The following is a 25,148-nucleotide window of genomic DNA, read 5'->3' on the forward strand; positions in this document are numbered from 1 at the left end:
TGCGTACTTCAAACGAAAGGGAAAATATTTTGAGTGGCAACACTGAGGGCGGTTGACCGAGAGTTATAAAATGTGTAAAAGAAAGCTCTTAATAAGTACTCTATTTCATATTATGACACGGCGTAGCAAAACCGAGCGAGCACAGAAAATAAAATAATTATGTAGAGTAAAACCAACAATGTGTTTTAAGCTGATGGCAGTCGCGGGTACTGTAAAAATTAACAGTTATTACGCTCGTGTTATGTCATTATTGTACTAATTAGCTTGTTACTGGTTATAAAGGAGTAAATATTAAAAAGTTGAATGCATTCTGAAACTATTGGTCCGTAAGTGGTATATTTTTCGTTGGACTGTTTTTTTTTCAACTCTATATCTCGTTGTATAGGTATTTTTATCGTAATTCTTATGAAAAAGTATTACTAGGAAGCAAAAGCTAGTATATAAAAATATTTGATCACAAAAAAGTTTTAACTAATGGACTAATTTATGTCGTAATTTTGTCGTATATTTTAACGACACAATTTAAAAGAGCACTTGTGAATTTTAATACAAATGAGTCATGAATTTCATCCAATCTTTTCGAAACTACATGCAAAGGGTAATTGTAAAGAGAATAAAAGCGTACAAAAAAAGATTGTCATCGATGCAAGCACGTAAAGTAAGATTGCATGCGCTCGGTACAATGTGGACGAGGCAACACCGGTCAGGGGTCGGCGACCTCCCCCCGCACTAATCCTACCCACCCTTTGCCCCTAAGAGACCTGCTAATGACATTTGCGAGGTTTTAAACCTATACATACCATCACGCTTGAACTAAGCGAATAATTGTTTTTTTTCTATTACTACATACCGTGCTGTAAAAAGTAACGTCTATTTTCTCGTAGTACTTTTAGACTTTCATCCTTTCTACGTGTTTAACAACTGCAACTGCTAGCTACATGTGTCGCTAAAATTAATATACTCGACAAAAATATCATCCACTACACAGATCAAAAAAGAAATCGAGTTAATAATAAAAGGTTATTTCCTTAAACATGCAAATTAACCGGTATTTATAAACTTATGAATACGGTTCGTAGTTTCTAGAAAATTATTTTTATTTACTTCCAGTCTAGCCAGAAGAATGTCTGACCTCTCTAAGGCTCACAATACTTAGTAGGGACAGTAGGAATATAAAGTAAGACCAGTTTTTCAAGCTCTTGTCCATAACGACTTTCATAGGTGTGTATGTGCACCGGTACTGTAACTGGCTTAACGTGCTCCTCGAGGTCCGTGTGAAATACGATATGTAAACTACTTTTGAATAAGTGTACAGTCACACTAAACGGTAAAACAAGAGCATACATAATTCTGACATTAAACCTTGCGCGGCCGTTACAATGGTTTGTTACTCTTACCAAAAATATAGCAATGAGTTTGCATGGCAGCACTAAGTTAAAAAAAATAAACAAATAAGTATTTCTGATTAAGACAAGAAAATCCGATGCTATGTACTTCTATTTATGCAGTAATTTAAATCGTGTAATAAGAGATTTGAACTAATTCTAATTAGCAATTATGCATGATCCAACATGTTACGAAACAATGAATCAAACAAAGTTTCTGCTCGCGATATTCACACATGAGAAAGTGCGAACACTCCTTTACCAAGATTACCAGTAATTACCAAGTTTGACTGAAGTTTATAATGACATCGGTACCGTGTAATTACAATTACTGGTGATAGCAATCTTCTTAACGACTGCAACGCAATGATTGCACGCTGAGCTCAAATGAACATCGTTCCATTTCACGTTTAAATTCACTTTAAGTGTTTGTAAATACTTTGGTTAATACTCTTGTAGTGTCATTTTTATGTTCCTGATTTAAACTTGAAATTTATATGATATGTTTAATTAGGAACACGATACGTTAATAACTTTCAAAAAAACAAATCGTTCAAAATGCAACGTCTTTAAAACTGCAACGCAACTAAATAAGTAACAAACGAGTTGTGTTATAGTTGCAAACAGATAATTAATAGGTTGCATTGCGATTGCATATAATTCTATCCAACAAAAGCTGGAATAAGCTAAAGTGTTTTTTCTGTTCTATAAAACCAGTCTACCGGTACAGCAACGTTTTTTCCATTCGCGAGCTTCTAAGTACACAATACATTAGCCTAGTCGTGTAAGCTTAGTTTTACACTTCATGCCTCCTAAGTAATAGTACTTCGAGGAATAGCCGGGGTTATAAAAGAAACAAAGTTTATACTTTTATTAGGACAAATTGTCCACAATATCCCAGTATGTTCTTGTTATCTCGCGTCTTAGGACTCCTTATTCAGTGAGACGTACCATTTTGTTAGACATTACCGATCCCTGATAGTGTGAGTATGGGTATTACTTTGTAATGGCTAAACAGTTTTAAGATTTTCAAAGAGAATGCTGTTTATTTGCTCACTTTGTATTTAGATACTAGCTGTGACCTGCAGTTTCATTCACGTTTATGGTGATTACTCCGCTCTTATAGGTAAGAATGTGATATTAGTTCTTTTCAATCTAAGGTTTAGGTACTATTATTAATGTAGAAAGCTTAAAAACTTATGTCACGCGAAAAAAAATGCAATGAAATAATATATCAACTTACTTTTACAAAACCCTAAAGCTTAGATATAGGTTGAAAATTTGTCTATTTTTGGGTCAAACAAAATTTCATTTCATAATTATACATGAAAGTTCATACTCTAGTGTTGTAATTTAAAATAGAGATGTAAGTGTACATACAGTGAGATAAACGTATGTCGTCAGAAAGTTTTCCCACAGCGCTGTAAATTAACACCTCGAATGGAGTTGTCCAGCGCTGGCGAAAACCATGCCGTTAGAGTTTAAAAGTACTTTAGTGACTAACCGGTTTAGTTTTGAGAGAATTGTCCTCTGCTAATGTGTTGCCAAGTACCTACTTTTATGAAGACTATATTAAAAACAATGGACATTACAACGTATTTTTTGTTTTGTTTTTAGTTTTTAGTACAATTATTGATATAAAGTTTTTAAATTAAATGAACTTTAGTAGTAGGCTCAGATATCTTTATACCACGAGGGAGAGGTTAGGCATAAGATAATATAATTAAAAAAGAAATTGATTGCAGTCAAATTGCTACGAATCTTTCTTCTCTGACTTCTGGCTATAGTTTTATGAAAAAAACGTACGTAATTTATTCAAAACACAGTTTCTACGGTGAGCGTAGTCTTAAATCTAATGTACAAATATGAAAAGCCATTATTCACTTTAACACGTTCTGCAGTCACGCATCAGGACCGCAGCTAGCTTAATGCATTCGCTATAAAGGTGACTGCCGACCTGCCTTTGACACGACTTAAATTACTTTTTCTGCCGTGCGATTTTATTTGTTCTACGTCAGGACTTAGATGGGAAAATGTACGCGAAACAAAAACTAATAGAGCGTTGGTTTCGTTTTATTTTTTGCCACTGCTACTAGTTTACTTGGGCACAATGATTTACGAGAAGATTTTGTTATTGGGTTTCCCACGGTAATGTTTGAAGTTTTTACCGCTCCTCATCTCGGTAACGTGTTTGCTTAAAAGCTTTTTGCGTAGTAAAATCAGCAGTTTCGTAAAAACGGGGAATTATTTTAGGGAAATGTAACAACTTGTACGTTTTTACACACACCTTTTTTTTGTTTACCGTTCACTATATACCTAAACATGTTTGCGAGTGCTATGAAAATTGAACCCACCTTTTCCTTCTATGGAGAAAAAGTTGAATTCTGCTTGTTTTCAACTCTTTTACAAACGTTATTATTCAGTTCGATCGTTAGGGCACAAAGACAATGTTATGTTTACGATACTTGAAGAAGCTAATGCGCGTATCCATGTAGTGTCTGCTGTAAAATGTTTTACTTCTCGCATAAAATCTGTGCGAGGAAGACAATCTTACTATCGAGGGTGTACCAGATTAAACTAAGTAGAAAAGATTTAGTCGCGTGTACAGTTTTGGCTTCGTACCAGTACAAATTTAAGAACAAAGCCGGCAGTTTTTTATTAGCGTTGTTAAGAAACCTTACACACTGCATACAGGCTTTATTTGGGATTGATTGCAATTCGAAAGGCGACAATTCAAATTCCTGTTCTTTTTGTTTATACTAAGCCAAGGCATAAAACCGCTTAAAACAGAAGCCACAAAAACTGTTTTCCCACGCGAAACCATAACGAACCCTAGTTCGAAAATAGCCCGAGAGCTAGTCACTTTTAATTTAACAAAACATGCTGTTATTTTTCATGATAGCATTAAGGTAATTACGAATGCTTTTATTTTTAAGCTGCACGTGAGTAATGAGGCAGTGTATTACTGGAGGGGTCCGCTAACAGCCGTATTTATTAATTGAAACAGTATCCTTCGTAATAACAAAACGGACGGTGGCGCAATGGTCGCCCCTGACATTATTAAACGTGTGTGATAAAAATGGACTGGGCATATTACACGATGCAATGAGTTAGCCCTTTCAATTATGTGACGATTAATTATAACGCTCACGTTCTCATTTATTAAGTGTTGAGATGCAAACGTTGAATGAATAAAATCTTATTGCAACCATTTTTATTGTTATGAGGTACTTCTAACAAATGGCTTCTGATGAAACCATTAGTGCTTTGTGGAATTTAATGCTAATACATGCTGTGTTAACAATTGTTCGTTGTAAAATAAAGAAATTATGTTTTTATTTTCCCTTGTTCTTTTTTATTCTTGATAGGAGAAAATATAATGGTTGGTGGTAATTTTTGCATGTCTGTTACGACAACCGTTGATTTAAAAATGTATACAATCGCACGGCTTATCAAGGGTTTTTGTTTTAAGATTATTTGCTTTGCCTTACTCTAGCTTCTAGTACTTTAAAGGTTTTTCCAAAGTTAGTTTTGTTCATTCAATTTAAATAACAAAAACGCATTGGACCTAAAACACACCGTCCACTTTATTACAAGCACGTCATCATCCAGCAAGCGCCGAGTGCTTTCACTCGCCACTCGTCCACTGTCCACGAGTAAACAACCCGCGGACCAACACTGAAAATTGTCCTGAATATTACATTACTAACGTGGACAATGCTTTGACAAAATAACCTAACGAACTAACAATGTGTTGCAAAGCAATTGCACTCAATTTTGAAGATCAGTGAAGTGACTATTGCAATATTATGTTGGGGAAATTTATATCGAAGCGTTTCCGTAGTATCATAATTATATTATTATCTTTACATTAGTTGGTAATGTAAAATCAGTTTCGTGTTCGGTTCGACATTTATAAATACATTTTTATTTAATCTAAGTAAAAAAATGACTTCCCAAGATTTTACTTTGTATTTTTTTCCATGTAAACATAACTTTTTACTCATTTTTCATTTTATGCTCTTTACTTAGACCTAATACTATTTTAAAAGCAATAATTGTTTTATTGCATGTTCAGAGAAATCGCGGCAATTAACGCGTTTAATTGTTAATCCAAGCACAATTAATATGTCGTTACGGCGCTGACATGTTGTCCAGCTCTCCGACTAAACATGCCATTGTAACCTAATTCCCTCAATTAGCCCCGACACCTTACACTGCATTGTAGACAAATTAAACGTCAGTGTACATTGTTTCTTCCCACTTTTATTTAATAAAACATTTCTCATACTAAAATATTGCCTCGTTATCTCCTAACAGGTAACCGCGTTGTAAACCGCTTCGTTTAAATTCAACTCAACGCACTTATGTAAATAAAGTTGATTACACACCGCACTCTATCGGTGTGGACATCAGTCAACATTGTACAAAATTCTTTGTCACAAATGAGGCAGTGCGGTTCGAAGGTTTAATGTGACCACAACTTAACCACAACGAATTGCCAGGGTTGGCAGAAGCTTAATTGAGCTGTATTGCACCAGCGATACAGGGCTGCCTCTAAATAGCGCAGTTAAACGTTTAACAGGGACACTTTATACCGGGTTTTTCGTTGCTAATAGCGTTCTAGTATAAAACTTTGAAATAAAATTCTGTGTTCTGGGAAATTGAACGTGTTTTTTTATGCCTGGACCCTATTATACGTACAATTCTAGCGTAACGACGTAATAAAATTGTAAGCATTTACTCTACTTAGTTTGTAAATGGTTGAGTTTTAATTGTACACTCACTTTAACAGTAACTGCATGTCTAGAAAACTTTTTATCACTGAGTTAGTTTTAGTTTTAAGTACATAAAACCATTTTATAATTTGCCGAACATATGTTTGTACTGACGTCGGCGTCAAAAACCAAAAACAAAATCATGCATTACGTAATTTTGTATTTTGAGTTCAAAATAATAAACATTCAATATCATCACCACCATTAACATTAAAACGAGTGATCTAATCAACAAGCAGCGAAACGATCTGATCGTCACGATATTCCGTCATCTATTCTTAGTAGTATAAACAGGAAAAACAGATCTTTGTATGAACAGCAACGAATTCCTGGTAAACTAAAACATAAGTAAACCAAAAATACCTACACCTTCAAATTCCCACTTGAAATATGAAATAAACCTCCTTTTTATTTACGATCTACGTTATGAAAATCCCGTGCTTACCCCCAAGAGTGGTTATTAAAAAGTACGTAATATATTTACGTATTCTATTCATGAAAACAGTCACATGTCTCTCTCGGATAAAATAGAATGTGGTGAATAAGCTGTACGAACAAAATTTACAGTGGCGGCCGCAAAAATTTATATCCCGCATTTAATATTTTACACTGCAGTGAAGAAATACCGACCTTCAGCCTTAGGCAAGATAAACAGCTTTTAGGTGTGTATTACTTGGGGGATTATATTTTACTCGATTACAGAAAAGCCGAAACATATTTTGCAACCATTTTGGGTTGAATCGATTTAAGAAGATTGCTTCGTTTGATGAGATTTAATGAGATAAGGGGATGTTTAGGAGGCGGAATGTATGTATTTTGCCTCGTTGTTGGTATTAAGTCATTGTTTTTGGAATTATTTTGCTTTATAAGCTTATCAGCTTGTATTATGTATACGCTTTCTAAAATGAAGCCGAGTATCATTTTCTGATTTTGATCTCGACTTTCTGCCACCCAGAGACTAACGATCAAAGACACATTTATGACACATACCTATAGCCACTCTTACTCATTACTACTCTCAACAAAAACAGCTTCAACTGCAGCAGAAACCACACAAACGAAAATGCACATTATCACAAAAAAGCTAAACAAAACACCAGAAAGACCTACAAACAGCACTTAACCTCCGCTCTAGTCACATTAAAACACTTCCTGCTACTTGAACAGCACCCATCACAGACATCGTGCAGGAGATCAGTCGTGACGCACGCACGCTCACACATGGAGAAGACAAGGTCATGGACCGTCTGCACACGACCATTTGTTGTTACTTCATAGAACTGCCATCATAGAATAAAAATTACTTAACTAATGACTCATATATGCAAATGAAGTAAGATTTAATGAAGAAGGTATTGAACAGCTAATATTATTTGCATTGGCACACTCGCTTTTTTAATAGTATTGATCAATACTAACATAAGTAAAGCTTTTAATTCTCGGTACATCGACATGCCTTTTGCCAACACAAAGAAATGACGCATGCTTAGAATATAAAAAAAAGAAAATCGTATATTTAAACTACTTTAAAACTAAAATGAATATGTTAAATATTTTTAAAAGTTATATAAGCTAGCTTTGGAGTAGTTTTAAAAGAGTGAGTAAAAACTAGTTTTAAAAACGAACACGGTGAGCGAAAGACCCTGAATGGCACTTTCGTGTTTTAGAGCATCTCAGTGTTTGGAGCTGGAACAAAGCAAATCTTCAAATGAGCTCAAAGTAACATTACCCAGAAGACAGATTATATCGCATCAGAACTTGAACAATTTCAAAATAAAAACTACATTTCTAGCGCTCTTAGCATCCGATAGTACAGAAACAAGGAGAATAATGATGTTCTTATCAAGAGACAACTAGTATAACAAGGATTTACGATACTATTCAACTCCTTGGAGGAACACCTAAAACTTTGTATCGCAGAATATTATAACAATTTGATATATTATATCTGTACGCCATGACATACGTATCAAGTTAAATGCTCGTAGTTACGCGGTCGTTTCGCCATGAACAGGACGCCGGGGACCGATATTTGAACCAAATCGACAACAACATTGTAACTTTTTGAATAAAAACAAGCAATAAATATGGCTTGTCTCAATCCATTGACAGTTTTATATTCGTCGCGGATGTGATTAAACGTTTCGATGTCAAATTTGACTTTCATAAATTTACATCACCAAACGGTATCCGCAATACAATGCGGGGCATCATGAGGCGCTGTAACTGCCTTCATTATACAAATATAATATTTATTTTTTCTAAATAATATCAAATACGTGTTAAAATTCATTTTTATCATTGTTCGTATCAATTTCCGCCCGGAAGCAGTTTCATCATGTCGCAACTAACAATCTATTCAACAAATCTGTCGCTCTCTATCCAATTACACACTACATTTGATGCTGAAAAAATCAGCTGTATTTTGGACAGTGCACCAAAAACTGTATAACGTGTGTGTTAAGTCACACACCAATGTACAGAGCAATCAGTTCACTAGAGCACGCTGGCCACAAACGGTCCCAGTGCAAACCGTTGCAGTAACTACTGTCGGTTGCTATCGTTCGCAACGCGATTAGCAGTTAAACGCGTCTGCAGTAGCGGTGCTTTCAACATGTACAACTTTTATGGCACTATTTTGTCATGATCTCCCATTCCGTTCTAGATTTCTAACTTAAAAGCTCTTTGATGTCTGGTCACGTAACGCATTAAGAATCATCAGAATCGTTGGGCGGCCTTGAGGCAATTTTATAGATTGCTCCGGTATTATACCGTTTGATGACAGCGAATCGAATTTTGATTTCATATTTTTATCATAATTTTAGCTTACGTTCTTCATGGATGTTAACTTAATATTATATAACTCAAAACCTTGAAACCCAAACAATACGTTAAAAAACCAAAATTCGTAGTTTGTTTACGTAATAATTTGGTCTAAAAACATAATCCCGTAACCAAATCAACCGAAAATAGACACGAAAAGAATCGTCACCATAACAATGATAGACGAGGATCGTGCCTGAATACATTAGTTTATCAAAAGTTCGAATCACAAACAAAATTCCAATGTAATATAACAGTCAGTACGGTAGTAATGGAATAAGCACTGACATCCTGCAGGGGGCGATGACCTTGTTGATGTATCTGCCACGTGAATTTATGCTCATCGTTTTTCTTTTGTCTTGCACAGTTCACCTTGGTGATTACACTTGGAGCTTAGATGTAATTTACGATACACATGAGAATTAAAAGTGCTAGAGGTAGCGGTCAACGGGCACGTTACTATTCTTTTGGCTGTTGCTAAGATAGAAACAGCACAAATTACATTTTGCTTCATACAGGAATTGAACTGGAGACCTCGTAATCAGAGCTCACATCAGACGTATGCAACTGCTTGGATAACTAGTACCAGTAGGCACAAAACAAAGGAGCTAGTTATAGATAGATACGTATAGAGGATTGTGTAATATTACGAATTATCTGATATGCTGTAATTAATGTTCTTCCAATAAATCCGATACGTTTGGCTCCTTAATTACAAACGTATCAAAATGCCCATTACTTATTATCAACGACAGATATAGGTCAGTAATCGAAAATCTTGGGTACATTATTGGATAGTTCCATTAAATTTATCAGCGATCTCAATCGAAGGGGTCCCTATTACCGGCAATAATGTTCCTAGTAATGATTGTAGGGCTTTCAGATTCGGACCCTTCCCTCTCAAATGGAATTCGACGTCGGGTCAATTGATTAAATCCGTGGCCGATCTGACGTCACTACCTAGTTGAATTAATGAGCTTGATTGAATAAACGAACAGTGCACATTTTCCCGCTTTTCGTGTCCATTCACTTCGAAAATTGTAGGCCAGAGACTTACCTTTGTTGAAAACTGCCAGTCAAAAGATCCAAATCTGTTGACAAAAGAAAAGATTTCGTTAATTATATTCACAGCTTTTATTTATCCTTTATGCAGTTTAAATTAGCATTTTAAAATTCCGATAAGAATTTATTTCAAATGCCACTACAATAAGAATAATACTAATCGTAAACAATAAGGGTCGGGACTAACCTCATAGCGCCGTGGCCGAAAATCATAGAGTACTCAAAGAACGATCTCATAAGACCCTTGACATACACAACTCGTTTTAGAGCCGTACCTAGCCGTTCGCTCGGAGATCGGTCGGGTCTCGAGAGTCCTCACCGTCCCTCGTTACGGCGGGGGCCATTAGACCAGGGGCGCAAACCGCGCCACGATTTTAGTTTCCGACCCAACGCGCCCCGAAGCACTTATATCCGCACATATCCGCCTATATCCGCCCCTTAATAAGGGAGTCGGCGCCTAATTGACTTAACATTGGATTAATAACGGTTTAGGACTGAAATATGTTTACCGATGAATATTACGTCGGTACATTTTTAGACGGCCAGATTTTTCCGCTGGAAATTTATTTATTTTTCGCGAACATATGGATGGTGTGGAATGTGGAGTGTACTTGATTTAAGTAAATAACTCTAACACGCTCGTAGATAAAGTTAATATGTTTCATTTTTGTTATGAAAGGTATTGGCATTTACGTTTCATATTTTTTGCGAGTGTTATTTCTATATTTCGCAGAGTTTATTTATACTCCAGATAAATATGACATGTTGTTTGGCAGATATTCGACGTACCAGTTTAATTAAAATGTCAATTCTTTATTGTATTACTGTTAAACATTTTATCAAAAGTTTGTTGCCATTACATAATCCACAAGCAATCCGTGCAAAGGACAAAAGGACGGGGAGACTCAACCGAAACCGCTTATTAAATACACCGTCGAATATAAGGAAGTTTTGAGCAAACTCCGGAGCGCTCAACACTTAGTTTTTAATTGATCGCCAGTCATTGAATAGTGGAGCAAGTTTGCGACGCCGAGGATACGTCGGCGTGACTGTAATAAAAGGCTTTTGAGATTCACCTGGAGTTGGAAGCACTCGTTAAAGCGGTTCACATAAGTTTTATTTCTATCTACACTTACAGATGTAGAATTATCGGTTTTGTGACTTTGCACATGTTATTTATTGCCTCTTATTATCAGGAGGCGATCATGTTCCACTATCGTTAACCAATTAGTTTACAAATCTCTTTATGTAATGATTAGTGATCCTTGTGCAGACAGCTTGTTTTTTAAAACTAGTTTATTTATCAAAAGCTCGCGACTCTCGTAGTATTCAAAAAATTATAGAGTTTATATAATACTCAACGGAATTGTATAGCCTTTATCATTTACTATATTTTACTCGCAAGTGGATCGGTGTATGAACTTTTTCCGTAATAAAATAGGCTATAACATTCCTTTGAGGTTAGGCTCTAGAACAAAATAAGTAGGCAGTTTTAGAAATTAACCCTACATTCAAACTTACAAACTTTAGCTCTTTATAACAATTTAGTGTAAAAGTTTAAATTAGTTTAGATGAATACTCTAAGTTAATTACTCGATTATGAATATTATTTCGTAAATATCGATCGTGCTTACAATTTAACAGTTGAATGGTGAGCCTATTTTCACCTCACTTACATTTTCATCGTATAGGACCTACTTATACGATGAAAATTGAGGTAAATTATATTTTTTTTTGTTAGGTTCTGCTAGGCCATTAGGCTATAGAAACATTTATAACGATTTCTGGTGTTTACATAGGCTTTGTATGTAATAACTTCCGATGACTCGCGTTTATAAGCAATTGCTGTTTCATTCAGGTTATTATAAATAATCGTTATTGTCATTACTTGATGTTTAGGTATTATTAACGGCTAGACTTTTAAGGACACTTTGTAATATTCCTTTACCTTCGTGCGTAATTCGTAAGTACTTCGTATATTAGTCAGAATCAATCATATATATATTTTTAACTGCTGTAACTGTTGTAGCCCTATTCTTGGTTGCTCAAATTTTACGTAGGCTTGACGTTCTTACCAACTTCTTTCTTCATTAAGCTAAATCCGACTAAGTAAGTGCTCAAATGCTTTATTTCACGTATAGTCCGCACCATACAATCAAGTACTGTAAAGAACATGCTTTTTAAATCTCTATACATCACAAGTTCATTAAAATTCCAACTTCAACTTACGTGTATCTTTCACACAGAAGTATTCACCAGAAATTGTGAAATCCGTCTTCTTGATTTGTTTCATTTTTATTCAAATGCTGGTGAAAATTTTCCAGAATATTCGCTTTACGAGGTAGCGGACACCTCTCTGCTTATTTAACTCGTTATTCCTCCACATCTCTTTTATCAATTAAAACTTTTACGTTTTCGGACTTAGCTTGAATTTATCTTGGCAGTATTTTCCTCTCCTCGCTTTGCTGTTCGGAGTTTATTCTGCTTGTTTTTAAGGAAGCAACATAATAGGCCTTTTTATGTTTTGATAATAACATGAAAGCATTGTAAAATAATGAGATGTTTTTTAGATCTAGCTTTACGATTGATTATAAGTCTTGCTTCGTTGTGCTTTGCAGTGAGACAGCAGATTTTTTTGGTAGTTACTTTAGGTACTTTGGCCGTGTCAATGGGTATTTCAATAAATCTAACATTATATTATTCAACAGGAAAAGTAGCCGCACATAAATTCATTGTTTACGTGTTAGCTCAGAGGGAAATGAACAAATTGACAAAGTACGACATAAATTTTTCTTTCGCGTTCCTTTATGTGTACTCCGCGATATTATCTGACGTAGCGATGGCGAATATTTTGAAAGCTTCCGTACAAATGTCGTCGTCTCACGAGACATCCGTGAATTGTCGTTGTAATGGAAAAGTATGTGTATTATTTTATAACTGTACGTCTTTAATTGTAAGATTCCATTCGGTTTTTGTTATGTACTTGAGGAAACCTTCGGCGGATGTCCTTATCCTTTTCCTTTTAATAGTATAAATGCAAAACTTTGTGAGAACTTCCTTAAGTATGTAACTCAAAAACTACTAAACGGATTTGAATAAAATTTAAATAGAATATAACCTGCATTTTGACATAGGAGCTTATTTGTTTCGGGTATTTTTTGGACGCGTGCGAAGTCACGAACAGAAACTAGCCCTTTGTAAATGTTGTTAAAGTATATACGTATTCTATGATTATAATGTACCTACCTAAGTGTTTATTAATGTTTGTGTGTTACGACGTAAGTATATAATATATATATATATGTTGTTATGCGTTTGTGCCATGCGTTGTCTGTTTCAGACATGTCAGCTGTCAACATGTATCGAGTTAGTGCTGTAAGTACAAGTAAATGGCTTTATATTAAACAACATAACACAGCTTTAAATGGCCGTTCTATGATATAATACAGCCTAAGGGATGAGAACAGTATATTATATTTAGAAAAAGTATTTCAATCACCACATGGAAAAACAATTTTATAAATGTCAAACTTTCATAAACTTAAATTCATGTTGCTATTTCTAATTATTTCGAATATAATTCAATTCAAGCTACAGCGCTAAAACTGAAAACTAAAATAAACTTTTCGAATCGAAATCAGAAACCGGCATTCCAAAGCATTCCTTTTACTCGAATTCTCGGAGAAAACTGTGGAAAACTAAAGTTTCCCGTGAGAAATCAGAATAACCGAGTGTTCAAAGTAATCAGCTTGTTAAAGGCTTTATTTTCGCTTAATATTATTAAAAATCTTTATTCAGTTCGACGAAGGCTTGTAATAGTAAACGAAAATAAGAGTAGGATTATAAACTGTTTAAATTCCTAGAATGATACATTTTTAATTCAACCGTATTAGAGCATTCACAAATAAAACTGCACTAAAATAACAATGTTATCATCAATACAGTAGCATTAAATAGCCAAATTGACAGAGATCAAAGATATTATTTTTAGCAGTGACGTAATGAACACAATGGTTCGTTGAACAAAATACACAGTTCCTCTCAAGTGGTGCCTATTCCGCGGCATTGCTTTACTGAAAACACACACTGAATTGCAAATGCAATAATTGTTGTAACATCTTGTTGTTTTAGCTAATGGAATAGAATTTCTTGAGAATCAAGTCTCTTTGGCCCGTTTGAACTCTTCCGAGAAACATTCATTTGCGTAGTATTGAAATCTTAATTACTTCGTTAATGAATAAGATACTGTTAGACATTCTCAGATTTGGGAAGTATTTTTGATTTGAATTCATTAATATAATAGCTTTGGTTCCTCGAACACAGAAGCAGGAATAGAATGTTGCTATTTTAAGACCCCACCTAGTCACCTTTTATAGTTTTAAATCGCGTATCATATTTAGCTCCAATCACGCACGTTACCAAAATCCAATCTACTACTACAAAAATTCTAACAGGGTTTCTCCTCACGTCGAACACTTCCAAACCTTAGAGACCGGCAGTCTCTTATTCTACCGATTGCATTGAACCTCCCAACTTCTTAATATTCATAATTACCAGGCTTTAGGAATTTACACTAATATGAACCTCACGAATGACTGACGACTCATTACACTCGTACAAACTTTATAATTAGCTTTAAAAGGGGACTGACAATGATTCACGCAATGTTTTAAACATTATAATGCAAGTGGAGTCCTTCTGTGTGGTCTTCGGCTGGCTTGAAATATACGCTTTGTCATATTTTTTAAACAAAGGAAATAATAATACTTCAAATTCTCCAAATTGTATACTTTTGTATACAATATTATGAAAAGACACAATACTCATTATATTGGATTCCAAGCAAGTTATGATAATTAATGATTACGCCAGTAAAGAAAAGAAGCTGCAGTTTACGACTAAGTTTTTAGGAAAAACTACGGAAGCAAACATCAAGAAAGCATGTAATTATTGTGCGTAAAAGAACTAAGTGTGTCAAGGCCCTAATATTACTCACCTACCTAGTTAACACTAATTAATTATGAGTTCGTTTATTATCTCAAATCATAAAACAATCTAACGGTACTACTATTTCAAGTTGTACAGAAAACATAATAGTCGCCCATTAGTGGGTAAAAATCATTAACTTAGTTAACAAACTCTTCACGTCGGCACTTGAGGCTTTAATGTATTTCAGCCATCGAATACTGAATATTTCTACCAATATAAAAAATACATTTCATCTCAAGCGCTCTTGCCATCCGATATCGTGGATTTTAAACTCAATTTCTATCACACATTATTATTTTTTCATTTGCATACAGCAACTTTTTTGACATGAAAGTTGACTTTACTGAACTCAAATATCATCAGAGCAATGAATTCCAAGTATTAGTCCCAAAATTTCTCGAGAATACACATTAACTGTAATAGGATTCGACGACGTGTTCTTTGTGGGTCAAATAACCTTTCCTTTTGAATTTGGATGTAATAACCTTCAGCCTCCCGTTTTTATCGTTATTGACATTGAGACTTCTCAATTTGATAAGGGACCCGAATGTGTAACAACTACGTCGGGACCTGCCAAAACATTATACCAAGTTTCTTGTAGTACATAACCTAACCGTTGTACCAGTCCCTTTTTGGAGGAATAATCGGATATAATAACTGTTCGATAAACTGATACGTGCCCTCATGACGGTGGTATTAATTGAAGTCGATTTCCCTCAGATCTGTCCCCCCTACCTCCCACTTCCAGTCTAGTGCGAGTACATCCCGTAATATTTAGGTCACTATGATATACACGTCCGTACGGTGTGGTGCATTTTTAAATTGAAATAAAAGAGAGATTCATTTGCGCTCCAATTCCCCAAAAGTACCACAAGCTAATGGGTAAGAATATATGTGGCTGGTTTTAATTAGAGAAATTTAATTATTTTTACCTGTAGCGATACCTGCTAATGGTTTTTATAATCTGAAAGTGTGTTACTATAGAATAGCTTAACATTCAATGAACGTATGTACGTTGTCTTGTAATCATAAAACTTATGCTTGAATATTTTAGACATGAATTTTCTTTTGTCACTTTAAAGCTGAAAGCATTTATGACTTACTTCACTTAAAAGTATTATCTTTTAAAGTCAGAATAGGTAAATAGTTAATGTTGATATTATCTTTCTTGACTAGAATGGCAGTCGTACTACTATAAAATATTTATGTGGCGTTACTAAGTGCGAAGCGAGCATTTAGTTAAGTAAGAAAGGATTACCAATAATTCTAGTAACATGCTCACCACAAAGCTAGGAACAAAGGCTTGAGTTCTTTGGTACAATAAAGCGTTACAGGAGATGTAATCATTATCTAGAACTCAGATCTAAAAGAACACAAAATATATTTTTAGGAGCGGTTATATAAAATATAGTATTAACTAAAATTAATGAATGAACTTGTTCTTTGAAAATTTAAAGTCTACTACAAAATATTTATATTTCCGGACGTTACAGTTTTAATACTTTCCTACATTTGCATAACTTACCATAGATGTTTATCAAACGTTGAACGAACATAAAACAAAAATCCCCAAGTTTTATTTTGATTGACAGGCTCTTGCGGAACAAATTACAAAGGTCACCCAAATCAATTGAATAAAGCAGGTGATTTGGCAACTTTCGAGTGAGTTGCCCTGACCAACGAGGGTCCTTCCACAAACCATTATTTCAATATTCATTGTTTTAACACAAAAGGAAATATTTTCGGTACAAGTTGGAGCTTTGAATTATTTAACGATTTGAAGAACGCTTCCGTAAGTAATACTGTTATTGAAACTAGGGGAAATAAAATAATATTCAATTGTTATAAAATACGCAGTCAGTTAAAATAGAAAAACTATCTTCTGACCGCGACTTCGTCCGCATTAAAAGATTTCACGGGTAATAAGATCTTGTATTAATCCAGGTTATAAACTATCTGTGTAGAAAATTTTATCCAAATCCGTCAAGTAGTCTTTTTTTGAAAAAGTTAAAAACTTACAGCCATCCTTTTAAACTTTCGCATTTTTAATATTAGTAGGAATAAAATACAAAATCAATTATTGAGTGTTGCCAAGTAACATATTATTATTTGTTTGGATTTGAAAAATACGTTATATCAAATCAAGTGAAAACAATTTAAGAAGAAGAAAAATAAACCACTTGACTTTATTCTAATGTAATATGATTTATGCTGAAAAAATCCCGGCAAGTATCATTATCATAATGAGAAATTTCTTCAATGGCAACACTCATTTCTCGTTTTGAAAAATATTAGATAGGGTGACGGGGGGCGAAGTTTTGAGAAATGGGTGGTCTTATACACTTTTTAAATAACAAAGAAAATGAAATAGAGTAATAGAAAATGTAAAATATGGGTTCTGGGATGAAGGGAGATGCATATTATTAACATTTATATTGTTGAATAATTTAACGATTATTTATTTCGTGCTGCTACCTATCTTATTTCTATGGGACAAATATTCGTTAAAAGAAAAGAAAAAACTAGTTTTCGATTATTTATTTTAATAAAATACATACGTAATATCATGTCTATTATACCCGGAGATGTATAAAACATTGTTTTGTATTTTTTATAGAAAAAACCTAGAATTTAATTCAGAGTATCTGAAACAGTTGTTAACACAATTTTACTTAAATACAATTTTTCATTATGTCTTTATAACAATAAAAAACTGTGCTGAAGAGTGAAGAGTTTTATTGAACCCCGCTATCGGAATTCACTCCTCGCATTCCTTATTACTCTAATGGCCCAGCAACAAGAAAGGCGTACGTATAATTATCATATTTAATGTATACCTACTCCCTTGTGAATATTGACACGTCGTTTTCTACTGGCAATTTAATCACGTATGTAACTTCGCGTAATCGGAATCCCTTTCATTTGACATTCGAGATGTGTAAGTGTATGAACGGTCGGGAGAAATCGATTCTTATTACTTTAATATCTTGCTATTATATTGCTTAGGCCTGTGCTATAAACTGCTCGATGAGATCGCTTAATAATAAATTTTACTAGCTTTTAAATAAATTATAGACAAAAAATATTTTTCGCAAAGCATTGCTAGACGAACCGTTAATACCTACAAAACTATCAATTTTAATGTACTGTGTGTTCATAACAGTCTATAATCAAAAGGTAATTAATTCTTAACTAGCTGATCTGTGATGCTCAGCTTGCTTACTTTATTGTATCCCCTATTTTAGCCGATGAGGGGTCAATTATTATTTATGAAATTAAAAAAAACGTGGTACTAAGTTACCCAATTGCAGCAAAAACTCCTCTTAATAATAGACATACGTAACACCGACTACTACATCTTGTTTTATAACAATAATGAATCGGGTACGCATTGATTCACGTGTAAGTAGGTGAATACCGTACTCTGATATAATCCCATAGTTGCCACTTACGTAGCTTAATAGTTCTCATAGTTTACAGTCCCACACCGTCGTACTTTGTGTTCATAAATCTGCATACTAATACGGTTCAGTTTGAAGTGAAAACTGTTACTGTGTGGTTTGTTTACTTGATATTAAAGCATTTCTGAGAATTACTAGCACATATTCGTTAGTTAGCATTATAACTAGCAAGATTATACATACTTCGATCATATAAAAACTGGCCGAAGCAGTAAATATTCTGTATATTATGACAACGTTGTTTTTTTTGTGTTCTAAACGCTTCTTATAATTAGAAAGTCAGTTTTATAAGTCCCTCAAGGCTGTTAGCTGATTTGATTTGTTTTTTATATTTTGAACAATAGTAAAGATTAAATATTGAATTTAGGGCCTAATATTCAATAAAGCACATACGGTACCGCCTTTTAAGGCATGACAATGTCTATCTTCTCATTATCTTCTAATGCAGAAAATACAAACGAAAAACATATTTTTTACCAATCTATTTACTTTCCATACGCATCACCAAATAATTCTCAGTGAAATCGCACACGAAACACTTAATATTTTCTATAGCCCGGGTTCAACGATGCAAAACGTTGGAATATTTAACACAGATTTTTCTAAGAATTTTCATCAGTAATTTGAGCGGCCACCTCAGCGGCTGAAACTTCATATTCAATGGCGGCTGGCTCGAATAAATCAAACTGTACGACGTCGAGTAAGCACTTCCGTCTTTTGAAAGCGACTTTCTGAGATTGCACGTCTTATATTTTGCTCTTATCTCACTGCTACAGATATTCTCCCGTGATATTGCTTTTATGATTGATTGGTTTTCACGGCGATTGCATTGTTTAGGTAAATAAAATTAATGGACACTCATTTTATAAGCATTTCTGAACCATTTAAAAATCAATAAAACATTATTTGGTATTTGCTTACGCCTGAAAAAAAAACCCTTATTATATGTGTGTAAGAATGAACTCATGGTGTCTTAAATAAACTTATAGTTAGAATATATGTACCTGCTAGCGAGAGAAACCTCAACCGTTCGCAGGAACTATAGTTCAATGGTTATTACCCACATAATTTTCGTTCCCAAAGGTTTTTCGGGATAAAAACTATCTTATGTTCTATCTCTCAAAGCTATCTTTGTACAAATTTCATCAAGATTGGTTCATCAGTTTAGGTATGAAGATGAGACCGACGAATTGAATTTTGAATTTATTATATTAGTAGGAATTTCGTATTAACTATGTTAAAGTATAATATCACGAAATGTGTTTTCCCCATCATTTTATTCATGAACATAAAATATAATAATGTTCCACGTTCATGACAAAAAGCGTGTTATGACTGATATCAACGTGTAAATCCTTTTTAGTTAAAATGGGAAACCCAATGACTCAGTTAAGGTTGGTTCATAAAAAGCGCATGAATCATTTTAAGGTTTCGTTGTTTACGAACTTTAATACGGTATGATTATCATAAATTCACGATTTTACAATTATAATGTTAATCTTTTCGTCAAGTATGTGCAATTTGAATTGAAAATAAACCACAAACTGCCATAGTTTTTATATGAGTTAAGATAAACATTTTCTCATTTTTTTCATTATGAAGTACGAGAAAATTTACCTTTGGTAACCTGATCTGTTAATATCAGTTGTATCCGGATCTGTTAATATAAATAAAGTTGATATTGATCCTATTGGAGACTACGATTGGATACAAGCACTAGTTTTTTATCTTAAGATACTAGGGACTTGACATTTATCTGTTAATTTCAGCTGTTAATGTTTAGCTGCTGCCTCGCTTACTCTTTGTCAGCACATCAATTGTTTCAATGTTGGTATTTTCAAGTCCTGCAAAGTGAATATAGTTCCGAAGATCAAGAAGTACACCAAATTTTGTCATAATATCTACAAAGTAAAAACCATTACATAACCTACCGTAACAATGTCTAGAAACAGGCTAATAGTGTACGGTACAATTCTTGCAAATCATGAATGCGCATCGAATCAAAAGTGACCTTTAGCAGAAACGTTTGCTTTGCGCCTTTAACGCAATCCTCAAATGTCTTCGTAACTACGCAAGATGACTGCACAGAACAAGGCCGCGACATGTGTAGTGTGTATACATATATATTATTATGGCTGTTAATCGATGGTACAATTAATCGGCAAACAGATGTTACTAATACCTACTGACTTACAACATGTGGTTTCCCAAAAAAATGTTTCCGAAATACCACGCACATTTACTTCGCTAGATGGTCTTTAGTGCATTTTTTTTAGGATGTTAAATAGCAAATAACTTTAAGATAGGTTTGTCCGGACCGAGACTGATACGATTACTATTTGAATTTGTGTCGAAACGTCAAATTGTCTGGAAGTATTTAGTCCCCCCAGCGATTCAATAATAATGTAGTAGTGCTAGTCAAAACGTATGACAATTGGACATTGTAACGTAAGTATACATTATGATCAGTTTAGGACTGTAAAAATAAAATGGAAAGTTTGTGTAGTGTGTAGTTGTAAAATAATATACGCGTAGAAAATTTGCTGTCGTGGTTCCTTATTGGGTAAACTATTAGTGATAGCCCAGTCGGTGGTCTTGGGTAATTTCATAACTTATTACTTGCATTAATATGAGAAAATGTTGAAAGAAAACCTGCATGCGTGATAAATTTCCATAACTTGCTTAATTAAGGTCTATCCAGAAAAGACTTGATGGATTTAAGCATGATACTTGTTAAAGTAAATATAAGACAAAATAATGTTATGTAAAATTAATAATTTAAATTATTTTTTGTTTTTCATTTTAATCTGATGGCGACTCATCCTTGATCTTCATAAATCATTATAAATCCCGCACGATTCTTCAAAACACAAAAAATAAAGGTCAATAAACAAAATATCGACCGATCGACATTGACATTTAAAGAAAAAAAGGTTGCATCACTTGCATCTGACCAAAATATTATTATTAAATATTCGAGGGTGCTATTCTCGTATTCGCGTCCGGCTACGATTTAACATAATTTATTCCGTATGTCCGTATCTTGCTTCGATTGGTTACTTCTGGGGCATTTTCAGTGCGCGCCAGATGTCGCTACGGTCGAAACGGTAACACGATATGGCCCCGCGTGGATTCCAAACGAGATTTATTGGACAAACCGATAGTGTTCTATTAAAAATTCGATTTCCATTAGGGCTGCTAGTTTTGAGTACAAAGGTGGTTTATTGCTATGACATACTGCATAACTGCCACTGCTACATTTTATCCGACAGTCTTTTAAAGTTGTAAAGAATATACTGCATGTCCTCCACTGTACTTTTCTTTTTTACAAATCATTTTTTTTACATTTATTGCCTAGATTGTGATTATTTTTTCTTTGCCTTTTTTACTGCATTAATGTAGAATTTGAATGATTAAATTACAATTTTTATAAAATCTATCTTTATGTATTTATTAAGTAATTTTTGTAAGAAGCGTTGCATCAAATTGTATATACATTTCTCTAAAACATTTAGGTCTCCTGCAAGCCCTAATTTCTATCGCGCGGTGCAATTTACGTGCACGCCGACATAGCGACACTCGTGTGTGTAATTCAGGTACCGGCAACGTATTGAATATGTAGCGAGGCATTTTTCTAACATACGTGACATCCTGTGAAATTGCATTTTGCAAATGAATAATGCCCTTTGCAAAATCTGCGCTTTAAAATATCATGTTTTGGTGCAGATTGTTCGAAATAGAGTAGGTTTAGTTTGAATCGAATGCTTTTGCTATGTGCGTTATCCACTCAGTGACATGTAATATTTCGTAAATTCTAAAATACTTTTGTTACAATCAGCACTTTATATCTTATTAAGTTTCAAGTCTTATAAATGTTTACCTTGTGTTCTTTGAAACTGGTCACACACGCACATTACCGGTCTTAACAAAACAATTGTTGTCCACAACAACGACAAACCTAATTTGTGAATGACCTCCGAAGTACAGCGACGCTTTGTCCAATGCGGTCGTCGGTGTTTACACTTGCCAAAGATTTCTTCACTTTAGTGACACTTTCTGATCAGTATGTGTAACTTGCTTTACCCGTTGATATTTGTTACAACTGACACTGTTTTAATACAATCTTATTTAAAAAGATTTTCATTTTCTTGAACAGCGCCGAAAATGCTTCAAGAATGCCAGTCCAGCTCCGGGGATAAACGAAAAACTTTTCACAGCTAGTTTATTTAGACAGGGTAATTTCTGAATCTTGAACTACGAAGGCTACTTACTTAATTAAAAGTTTTTGTTTTACCTAGATACAAATCGCCGAAAAGCGACGACAGTTACCTAGTTTTGTTAATAGGTCGCTTGGAGTCGACGCGAAATTGAAAACAATTTTACTAAATGAAAATTAATGTAGAATTTGAATGATTAAATTACAATTTTTATAAAATCTATCTTTATGTATTTATTAAGTAATTTTTGTAAGAAGCGTTGCATCAAATTGTATATACATTTCTCTAAAACATTTAGGTCTCCTGCAAGCCCTAATTTCTATCGCGCGGTGCAATTTACGTGCACGCCGACATAGCGACACTCGTGTGTGTAATTCAGGTACCGGCAACGTATTGAATATGTAGCGAGGCATTTTTCTAACATACGTGACATCCTGTGAAATTGCATTTTGCAAATGAATAATGCCCTTTGCAAAATCTGCGCTTTAAAATATCATGTTTTGGTGCAGATTGTTCGAAATAGAGTAGGTTTAGTTTGAATCGAATGCTTTTGCTATGTGCGTTATCCACTCAGTGACATGTAATATTTCGTAAATTCTAAAATACTTTTGTTACAATCAGCACTTTATATCTTATTAAGTTTCAAGTCTTATAAATGTTTACCTTGTGTTCTTTGAAACTGGTCACACACGCACATTACCGGTCTTAACAAAACAATTGTTGTCCACAACAACGACAAACCTAATTTGTGAATGACCTCCGAAGTACAGCGACGCTTTGTCCAATGCGGTCGTCGGTGTTTACACTTGCCAAAGATTTCTTCACTTTAGTGACACTTTCTGATCAGTATGTGTAACTTGCTTTACCCGTTGATATTTGTTACAACTGACACTGTTTTAATACAATCTTATTTAAAAAGATTTTCATTTTCTTGAACAGCGCCGAAAATGCTTCAAGAATGCCAGTCCAGCTCCGGGGATAAACGAAAAACTTTTCACAGCTAGTTTATTTAGACAGGGTAATTTCTGAATCTTGAACTACGAAGGCTACTTACTTAATTAAAAGTTTTTGTTTTACCTAGATACAAATCGCCGAAAAGCGACGACAGTTACCTAGTTTTGTTAATAGGTCGCTTGGAGTCGACGCGAAATTGAAAACAATTTTACTAAATGAAATTTTAGAGCCTTTGTTAATAATAATAAACAGGATGTGAGCTCTTTTAAATAATTCAGAATAAACTTCACAATGTCATCGACCTATCTTGTCATCAAACCCACGCGCAAAATACACGAAATATTATATCGTTGTTACGAATAAAAGAACAATAACAAACACTAACATAACAGACACTTCCAAAAGCAAACAGATCAATACTGGCCGAAGAAAAAGCTACGCAAACCTGTTGTTATTTAATTAATAGAGGCTCGATATATAGTCCGTGGCATTGAACGTTCGATCATCGATATCCGACTCCAATAATCGAACGATACTCGTAAAACATGTTTCCAAGTAAAGCCACAAGAAAAAGTGCCACCATTGCCCTAGTTACAACGCAGCAGCTCATATGTGCAACGATATATCACCGACGTACAAACTGGTCACTTTCTATTAAATACACCCTTGAACTTTGTCAAACTCGGTGTAGGTCGAGGGTACTGTGACGTCACACCGCTCGAACCTGCTTCGGCTTCTTATCTTGGAAACTTGGCAAAACAACCGGCGTGATTGTTGTATGAATAAGTTCGAGACCTGACAGCTGTTACAAATGATATAATTTATCGTTTACGAAATGAAAGTTTGTCGGTTCCGATGATATTTAGTCCAAGTTACAATAATGTAGATAATTTGTGAGCGTTTAAGGCGTAGGCGGTATTAGAATCTACGAAGTTTAGACCCCAAAATTGGGCGGGAGCGTCGTATAGAAACATAAGTTGGAGCAGGTTTAACCTAGTTCATCGATATTCTATTTGTTCTGAACATAAGCAAATACGCATAAATTATATTTACTCCAACAAAAAACTTTCATCAGAGTAACTTTTAAATCATTCATATGATACACCCACTCGACGAAAACATACGGAATTTTATTAAAACCAAATAAATATCAAAAACACGGGTTTGAAACTAACACCGAAAAAATAATCCTATCAAAAATAAAATCTGGAACGAATATTGTACCTGCGATTGGTCATCGCTGCACGTAGAGGATTTTTGGGATTAAAACTATAAAGTTGGATGCGTTGGATTGTATCCGTCACTGACAATCATATATTTTTAAAAAGGACATGTTAAAATATGCAACAAGTCAGTAAATCTATCAGACAACTTAATTATAAATGTCTTTTTTCTCTACACTACCGTAGAAATAATACTTTTGTTTATACAATGTTACGTGTTTCGCCAATTTACCTCAGAAAGCTTGGAGTCATAACA

The 25,148-nt window shown here is 34.3% G+C and overlaps 1 protein-coding gene across 1 annotated transcript in view; it reads right to left on the reverse strand.

The window, feature by feature from the left end:
• Window positions 1–25,148, reverse strand: part of LOC142977757 (uncharacterized) — a 124,778-nt gene that overhangs the window by 6,339 nt on the left and 93,291 nt on the right. Inside the window, exon 5 of the mRNA XM_076121843.1 lies at window positions 10,044–10,077. Within this exon, the coding sequence (XP_075977958.1) occupies window positions 10,044–10,077 (34 nt within the window). The remainder of the gene's footprint in view (window positions 1–10,043; window positions 10,078–25,148) is intronic.

This window comes from Anticarsia gemmatalis, chromosome 13, assembly GCF_050436995.1.
Source record: "Anticarsia gemmatalis isolate Benzon Research Colony breed Stoneville strain chromosome 13, ilAntGemm2 primary, whole genome shotgun sequence".
Classification (NCBI taxonomy): domain Eukaryota; kingdom Metazoa; phylum Arthropoda; class Insecta; order Lepidoptera; family Erebidae; genus Anticarsia; species Anticarsia gemmatalis.